The sequence below is a fragment of the Camelina sativa genome, chromosome 5 (assembly GCF_030686135.1).
Source record: "Camelina sativa cultivar CO46 ecotype springtype chromosome 5, ASM3068613v1".
In the NCBI taxonomy this organism is placed as follows: domain Eukaryota; kingdom Viridiplantae; phylum Streptophyta; class Magnoliopsida; order Brassicales; family Brassicaceae; genus Camelina; species Camelina sativa.
Window position 1 is genome coordinate 37257758 of NC_141884.1, and position 9863 is coordinate 37267620.

At 35.0% G+C, this 9863-nt stretch overlaps 1 protein-coding gene and 1 long non-coding RNA gene across 3 annotated transcripts; both read right to left on the reverse strand.

The window, feature by feature from the left end:
• Nucleotides 1-237: 237 nt before the first annotated feature.
• Nucleotides 238-2415, reverse strand: LOC104788031 (uncharacterized). 2 transcript variants are annotated; one of them, XR_002037890.2, is made up of 4 exons: nt 2282-2415; nt 1941-2128; nt 745-815; nt 238-601 (listed from the first exon to the last, which is right to left on the reverse strand). It is a non-coding gene; the product is annotated as an uncharacterized LOC104788031 (long non-coding RNA). The 2 variants fall into 2 exon arrangements; XR_015558562.1 differs by lacking the exon at nt 745-815.
• A 1899-nt stretch (nt 2416-4314) lies between these two features.
• LOC147944844 (uncharacterized) lies at nt 4315-5499 on the reverse strand. Its single transcript, XM_087512743.1, has one exon. It carries the CDS (start codon nt 5497-5499, stop codon nt 4315-4317), a length of 1185 nt encoding a protein of 394 aa, XP_087368869.1.
• Between the last annotated feature and the right edge of the window lie 4364 nt (nt 5500-9863).

The window sequence follows — 9863 nt, forward strand, 5'->3', positions numbered from 1 at the left end:
TGAAAATTATCCTTTTTGTAACACACTTCATAACTATAAACTGATAAATGTATGTATTTAAATTCTTTTCAAGGCATATATAAATAATATCATAAACGTTTTATATATAGTTTAATGAAATTTTATTTCACATACAAAATAGTTGATTTTATAACCTACGCATCGCGTGGGTAACTTTCTAGTATATATATATATGGTAGGAGAATTTGCAACGAGTTATACACACACATAGCCGAATGGTATGAAATGAGTTCCTTTGCTGTTAAAAAAATTATAACAATCTAACTTATTGTCATACAAAATCCCCTTAAATTATAAGACTAGAATCATACCATAAATATCAATCTCAAAAACACCTTAAAAACCACCGAATCAAATAAAAATTCCCCTTACATGTATCCCCTTTAAATTTTGTGTCTTATACATGTCTTGAGGCAAATCTCTTTGGCGACGCCCTTGGGGTAATCTTTTTCTGCCCAACAATCATCTATGTTGGTTGCAGCTGCCAGACAGCACCAACAATCTCTTTTCAATGAGTTGCCGCAACTGCTGTGGAAACACAATGGTACATAGATTTTCCTCGACGTCCCAATCTTGCTACCTACACATCGATTCGAAACTCATAAACGAAAACTTTTACATTAATTGAAAACAACAACAAACAGACATTTGATATATATATATATATATATATATATATGTACGTGTGTGAAATTTAAGTGAGAGAATAACACTAGTACTTACACTCATACATGGAGAAGGAGAGCAATACTATGCATATTATAGCTATATGTGATGATTTCATCATGGATTAACTGTTTCAAAGGACCGTGTTATGAGTTAGGTTGTCTTGTCGATTCCAACTTAACCAATACATCATCATACATGCATACTATATATATCTGATATGGGAATAGAGAGATTTTAAATAGGAAAGACATATATTCGAGAGAATAAGATACATTTAATTATTTCCAAGTATATAATTTTCAATTTATATTCGGATATGTATATAATATATTTTCTTCCATAAACTCTACAATCGAAAGTGGGAATTCTCGAACTTGACTGATGGCAATTTATTGAACATATTCTCTAAAATCAAAACTGGGAAGTTCCTATTGTGTGGGTGTGACAATAATGGGATTCTTTATAACCCGAAAATGGAAAAAAATAGAGTTGGTAAGGTCATCTCCAGGGATAGCAACGCCTATAGTTTCTCTAATTAATGTATTTTAATTATTTAAATATTTTATTTAAATATTATTATATATTTAAATAACAAATCTGTAAAAAAAAATATTGACTAACCATAAACTTACACCGATTCCTATGGTTCTCACAAGAGAAACGTTTCTTAATTGTCGTTTTCCTTTATTATTATTTTTTAATTTTTAATTGAGAATATTCTAAAGAAAAACGATTGGTGGACATGCATATTTATTGGGAGGTTTGTATTTTGGGACTCTTATATATATATATTTTCGATAAACAGGACTCTTATATTTTTTTAGTATTAAAAAGTGTATTTTTACAAAATAGGAATTTTTTGTTTGTTAATTAAAATTATACTCTTCCAATGGTAAACTTTAAGTGGGGTTCTTAATTTTGAAAATAATTAATTTTTAAAATATAAATATTTTAGGTAAAAAAATTAGTTTAAATGTTTAAACAATTTAAATTTTATTAAAATAAAAAATTATTGCATATCATAAAATTTTAAATATAAAAAACATAAAAGAGGAATTCAATCTTCTTTGCTTCCTCTTTAGATAAGAGAGTACCAAATACTTCTCCTCCACCAATCAGTTTCACTAGCTCATCATGTACAATATGCAACATATCCATGATAAGCCACAGTTCAGTCAAGATTAATGTTTCCGAGCCAACAACCAAAGCTAATAGCTCATGGGTAAAAAAGTAAACAGAGAAAAGCTAACCTTGGCCTTTGAGTTTGCTCTGCAAGTAGCCTCAAGTCCACCAGTCAACATTGAGTTTGCTCTGCAAGTAGCCTCAAGTCCACCAGTCAACAGAACAAACATCTTGGCTCTTTACTTGGCTCCTAATGTATATTTGATGGCCAACAACAGTCTTCAATTTTACCCAAATTTTATAGCTCTCGCCTCAGCTACTCAATACAGAACACCGCAACAAAGATATACCCCCATTGATTACAACCAAATAAACCCTACCCAAGATTCTAATATTCACATCTTCCAATTCAACAAGTAATGAAAGTAAACGACAACAACAATAAAAGAAAGGGAACAATAGAGAGAACCTTCCAAAGATCCAGCTTGCTGAAGCACATTTTTGGTAATTGAGACAACCTCCGCTGCGAGATCTGAAAGAATATCACCAAACATGAACTAGTCAGAATGGTATCAAACTGGAACATCACAAAGTTAAAATGCATTTTGTAAGAATCATTGCAGTCAATACATGAGGAGCACAAAACATAGCATGAGAATTAAATACATCGAAATTCAAAAACGTAAGCTCAAATAGTCGAGCCAAGAATCAATAACAGGTTCAAAATTAGTTAATAAATTACTCTATAACAAGTACAGTAAAACCTCTATAAATTAATAATATTGGGACTGCAGAAATTTATTAATTTATAGAGACATTGTCCATATTTGGTAATTTTAAAAAAAAAAGTTTTTAAAACTAAGATTTAATTATTATAAATAATATTTTTATATAATCAATTACAAAGAAAATAACAATTCTCATGTTTTGAAGAGAAAACTAAAAGTCTTTCATATAGTAGAAATATTAGAAATGAGGTCTACCAAAAAATAATGTTCATATATATACATATATTTTGATAATTTTATATAATTATTAATTTATACTATTGTTGGGACAATATATTTACAAAGAATTTTCAAGAAAAATATTATTTTATTATATTATTGAATTATGTCCAAAATTATACTGGTCCCAACTTGGGATGAGAGAAATTTATTAATTTACACAAAATATTAATCTACCGAACGTTAATCTATAGAGGTTTGACTGTATTTAACTAGTAATTAGTGAAACTAAACAGCTAGCATAGATTGGGGAAGATGACTATGACCACAATTCTTCCTTTACATTTGCATTTGTGTTCATGTTACCATTTGAAGTCATGTCCTGTGACTATAACATAAGATGCTTAAGCAGACTTGTGACCATTTCTATATCAAGACGGGGAGTACAGAGAATTGATAAACTCTAATTCAAAAGACTACAAGCATTAGCAACAACAATAACACCAAACATATTGGAAAAAAACTGTATCATTTCTATAAAGGCATTTTCAATGTAACAAGTATAAATCATTCGTCTGTTAGCATCAAACAACAAGATTCAGAATTTGGACTGGATAAACACAATTCAGCAATCACAACATATATAACAACACCCAAAGACATTCAAAAACAAACATATATAACATACATACCCCAGTGTTGTTGCGTTCCCACAGCTTATACACACATGCACATAGCAGAATCAGAATGTTATGAAATGAGTTCCTTTGCTGTTAAAAAAATTATAACAATCTAATTTATTGTCAAACGAAATCCTCTTAAATTGTTAATACTAGAATCATACCATAAATATCATAAATCATACCATAAATATCAATCTCAAAAACACCTTAAAAACCACCGAATCAAATAAAAACTCCCCTTACATGTATCCCCTTTAAAAATTTATCTTATACATGACTTGAAGCAATTCTCTTTGGCGCCGTCCTTGGGGTAATCTTTTTCTAACCAACAATCATCTCTTTTGGTTGCAGCTGCGAGACAGCACCAACAATCTTTTTTCAATGAGAAGCTGCAACTGCTGTGGAAACACAATGGTACATTGATTTTCCTCGACGTCCCAATCTTGCTACCTACACATCGATTCGAAACTCATAAACCAAAACTTTTACAATTGAAAACAACAACAAATAGACATTTGATATGTACGTGTGTGAAATTTAAGTGAGAGAATAACACTAGTACTTACACTCATACATGGAGAAGGAGAGCAAGACTATGCATATTATTGCTATATGTGATGATTTCATTATTAATTAACTGTTTCAAAGGACCGTATTATGATTTTCTAGGTTGTCTTGTCGATTCCAACTTAACCATTATACATCATACATGCATACTATATATATATATCTGATATGGGAATAGAGAAATTTTAAATAGAAAAGACATATATGCGAGAGAATAATACACATTTAATTATTTCCAATTATATAATCTTTCGATTTATATTTGGATATATTTTTTTTTTTTCAAAGAGGTGATTCATTTAAAGCTAAACCGGGATTACAATGTGGCGGTTTAGAGCAAGCTTAGCAATCGCATCAGCTTCTCTATTACAGGTTCGTGGAACAAAGGAGAAAACCAATTTCTGAAAGTTTGAGGACAAAGAGAGGATGTCGTGATGCATCCCATGGAGTTCCTTGGGCAGAGACCCCAAGTTTATGGCTTCGATTACTTGTTTAGCATCTGAAGCGATGTGGAGGTTTGAAAAACCTAGATTCCTTGCGGCTTGGATTGCATGTAGAATGGCCAAAGCTTCTGCGGTCACTGGAGATCTTGTATGTGGAGCGAGCGTCAACCCTTGGGCAGTGAAGCTATTATCTGCGGAGGTGAATATCCATCCCAACCCTGCAGTGTGCTGCTCAGAGTTCCAGGCAGCGTCAGTATGACAGATTATCATTCCTGGCTCAGATCTGCAGATGGGAGGTTGGGTCTTCGTGGTTTGCGGGGCTGGGAGGTTCTCCTGTGCTTGGTTCCATTCTCGCGCAGCAGAGATGGCCTGAGAGATAACTTCAATTGGTTTGTGGTGGATATCATTGAAGATTAATTTATTTCTGGCGGTCCAGATCGACCACAAAATCCACGGTAGGAGGGGACCCTGGCTGAGTCCACAAGGGGGAAGGCAGGTGAGTTTTTTGGTGAGTTCCACCAGTGATCTGAAGGAATGTAAGCGATTAGGGGCTGGTGGGTTCTTGAAAGGGGCAGCTTCCCAGATCTGCCTGGCGAAGGGGCAATTAATAAAGAGGTGTACGGTTGTTTCCTCCTCACCACAAAACGGACACCTAGCCAGGGGATTAATGGTGCGATGTGCCAGCTCGGATCCTAGGGGTAAGGCACCGCTCATAGCTTTCCATAGTAGGAACTTAGTTTTAGGAGATGTTTTGAGGTCCCATATCTCCTTTTTCCAGTTGAAGTCTTCGTTGAGTGGGGATTGCTGGTTATTGTTCGAGTCTGAAGCTAATCTTGTATGGTAACCTGATTTGACTGAGTACTCTCCAGTCTTCGATGGGAGCCATACATAAGCATCGGGGGCACCTAGTTTGCTTGGTCGGAGCTGAAGGATCTCATTTTCATAGGCTGGGAGAAGGTGTCGAATCAGAGGGATATCCCAGTCCCCTGAGGGGAGAATAAGGTTTGCCACGCAGAGGTTTTGGGATTCTGCTGGTGGTGGTCCCATAGGGGAACTTGGAGTCTCCAGGGAGATCCATGGATCATACCACAGGGAGGTTTGGTGGCCAGTCCCTATCACCTTGCCTAAGTGTTGTTTGATAAGGTCTCTGCCTATACATATACCTCTCCAGCCATGCGATGTGGAGCTCGGTGGTTGGCACTCAAGGAAAGGCGTGTTAAGGCAGTATTTGCCTAGCAGGGTTCGTGCAAGTAGACAGGAGGGTTTTGTGAGAATTCTCCAGCTCACTTTGGCCAAAAGGGCATCATTGAAGCATTGTATATCTCTAAAACCAAGTCCACCTTTTTCTTTTGATCGAGTAAGTTTCTTCCAGGACACCCATGATATACTTTTTCGCTCTTCGCTCTTGTCCCACTAGAAACGTGTTAGTACTGACTGGATCCTTTTGCAGAGGGAGCTGGGGATCTTGAAGCAGGACATGGTGTAAGTTGGCATTGCAGCTAGGACTGATTTCAGCATGACTAGCTTCCCAGCTGACGAGAGGAAACGTGAGGACCAGCTGCGAGCTTTTTGTCGTATTTTGTCCACTATACTAGTGAAGAGGTCTTTCTTTTTCCTTCCAAAGAGTTCATGAAGTCCCAGGTATTTTCCTAATCCTCCCTCTTTTTGGATACCTAGTTGGCCTTTCACTCTTGTTCTAACTGCATCATCAGTTTTTGCAGAGAAAGTGATTGCGGATTTCTGCGGATTAATCTTTTGGCCCGAGGCGACTTCATATTTGTGGAGAATATCAAGGAGGGTAGCACATTCCTCACTGTTGGATTTACAGAAGAACATGGTGTCATCCGCAAATAGAAGGTGATTGATTCTAGGGCTTCCCTTTCCCACTTTGATTCCAGTCAGTTTTCCCTCAGCTTGGGCTTTAAGGCAGAGTCTTGAGAGAACTTCACTGCAGAGAATGAAGATGAATAGTGAGATAGGGTCCCCTTGTCTGATGCCACGTTGAGGAGCTACGGATCCCCGCGCTGCTCCATTCAGGAGGTAAGAGTAGGTTACGGTAGTGATACATTGCATGATCCAATTTATCCATTGGGGGTGGAATCCCATTCTTTCCATTACCATCTTGATGAAGCCCCATTCTACACGGTCATATGCTTTTGTCATATCAGTTTTGACTGACATGAACACTTTCTTTTTTGCTTTTGACGTGTGCAGGTAGTGGAGCATTTTATGTGTAATTAGCACGTTGTCCGCAATTGCTCTCTGTGGAGCGAAAGCTGACTGATTTTCAGAGATCAGGTTTGGGAGAATTGGTTGAAGTCTCTTAGTAAGGATCTTCGCAATGATTTTGTAATAGACTGAGCAAAGGGCAATTGGCCTATAGTCCTTCATAGTTTTGGGGCTCGATATCTTCGGTATGAGTCTGACATGAGTCTCATTTATCTTACTTGGTAGGACTCCCGAGGTGAAGAAGCTCTGGATCTCTTGTGTGATTTGGGGTTCCACTGTGGACCAGTTTGACTGAAAGAAGCTTGCGGAGAAACCATCTGGTCCAGGGGCTTTATCAGGGTGAATGGAGAAACACGCCTGCTTGATTTCCAGCTTGGAGGGTAGGGAGATCAGCATTGCATTGATCTCATCGGATATGCAAGGGTGTAGAGCTTCTGATATCACAGACCAGTCGTCGCTGCCTTCAGAGGTAAACAGGGTTTTATAATACTCTGAGATGACTTCAAGAATTTGGTTTTCTTCGTAATGAGCTTGTCCTATGTCGTCTTCTAAAATAGCGAATTTGTTAACAGTTCTCCTTCCTTTAGTAACAGCATGGAAATACCCTGAAAGAAAGGGAACAATAGAGAGAACCTTCCAAAGATCCAGCTTGCTGAAGCACATTTTTGGTAATTGAGACAACCTCCGCTGCGAGATCTGAAAGAATATCACCAAACATGAACTAGTCAGAATGGTATCAAACTGGAACATCACAAAGTTAAAATGCATTTTGTAAGAATCATTGCAGTCAATATATGAGGAGCACAAAACATAGCATGAGAATTAAATACATCGAAATTCAAAAACGTAAGCTCAAATAGTCGAGCCAAGAATCAATAACAGGTTCAAAATTAGTTAATAAATTACTCTATAACAAGTACAGTAAAACCTCTATAAATTAATAATATTGGGACTGCAGAAATTTATTAATTTATAGAGACATTGTCCATATTTGGTAATTTAAAAAAAAAAGTTTTTAAAACTAAGATTTAATTATTATAAATAATATTTTTATATAATCAATTACAAAGAAAATAACAATTCTCATGTTTTGAAGAGAAAACTAAAAGTCTTTCATATAGTAGAAATATTAGAAATGAGGTCTACCAAAAAATAATGTTCACATATATACATATATTTTGATAATTTTATATAATTATTAATTTATACTATTGTTGGGACAATATATTTACAAAGAATTTTCAAGAAAAATATTATTTTATTATATTATTGAATTATGTCCAAAATTATACTGGTCCCAACTTGGGATGAGAGAAATTTATTAATTTACACAAAATATTAATCTACCGAACGTTAATCTATAGAGGTTTGACTGTATTTAACTAGTAATTAGTGAAACTAAACAGCTAGCATAGATTGGGGAAGATGACTATGACCACAATTCTTCCTTTACATTTGCATTTGTGTTCATGTTACCATTTGAAGTCATGTCCTGTGACTATAACATAAGATGCTTAAGCAGACTTGTGACCATTTCTATATCAAGACGGGGAGTACAGAGAATTGATAAACTCTAATTCAAAAGACTACAAGCATTAGCAACAACAATAACACCAAACATATTGGAAAAAAACTGTATCATTTCTATAAAGGCATTTTCAATGTAACAAGTATAAATCATTCGTCTGTTAGCATCAAACAACAAGATTCAGAATTTGGACTGGATAAACACAATTCAGCAATCACAACATATATAACAACACCCAAAGACATTCAAAAACAAACATATATAACATACATACCCCAGTGTTGTTGCGTTCCCACAGCTTATACACACATGCACATAGCAGAATCAGAATGTTATGAAATGAGTTCCTTTGCTGTTAAAAAAATTATAACAATCTAATTTATTGTCAAACGAAATCCTCTTAAATTGTTAATACTAGAATCATACCATAAATATCATAAATCATACCATAAATATCAATCTCAAAAACACCTTAAAAACCACCGAATCAAATAAAAACTCCCCTTACATGTATCCCCTTTAAAAATTTATCTTATACATGACTTGAAGCAATTCTCTTTGGCGCCGTCCTTGGGGTAATCTTTTTCTAACCAACAATCATCTCTTTTGGTTGCAGCTGCGAGACAGCACCAACAATCTTTTTTCAATGAGAAGCTGCAACTGCTGTGGAAACACAATGGTACATTGATTTTCCTCGACGTCCCAATCTTGCTACCTACACATCGATTCGAAACTCATAAACCAAAACTTTTACAATTGAAAACAACAACAAATAGACATTTGATATGTACGTGTGTGAAATTTAAGTGAGAGAATAACACTAGTACTTACACTCATACATGGAGAAGGAGAGCAAGACTATGCATATTATTGCTATATGTGATGATTTCATTATTAATTAACTGTTTCAAAGGACCGTATTATGATTTTCTAGGTTGTCTTGTCGATTCCAACTTAACCATTATACATCATACATGCATACTATATATATATCTGATATGGGAATAGAGAAATTTTAAATAGAAAAGACATATATGCGAGAGAATAATACACATTTAATTATTTCCAATTATATAATCTTTCGATTTATATTTGGATATATATAATATTTTTTTTTTTCCATAAACTCTCTACAATCGAAAGTGGATATTCTCTAGAATCAAATCGGGAAGTTCTTGAATTTTCCAAAACTAACGGAATGCTTTAAGTGTGAGTGTGACAATAGTGAGATTTTTTAAAATCCGAAATGGAAAAAAGATAGAGTTGGTAAAGAGTGAAGTTTATTTGTTTGATTTGAACACATATATGTTGCCCTGTGACTGTGATGAGGGAATCTGATCCCGAAGGATCAGCCGCCTTTTCTGCTGATAATACAAATATTTTAATTGTGAGAGTTTGTTTGAAATAAAAAGTACTTAAACTTAGTAGAAGGGATCTCTAGATAAAAGTTTGCGTACTGTCTTGGGGATATTTGTCCTCGTATAGTTAAAATTTGACCTCTTTTTGGACTATCTTAAAGTCACTTTGTAAATACGATATGGCAAGAGAAGTTGCATTGTTTGTAACCAAAATATGTTTTGCATATCTTATATAATAAGAGAAGGTTTTTTCTAACTTTGCATAACAATGTGACATGTGGCACTCTATGTTTGTG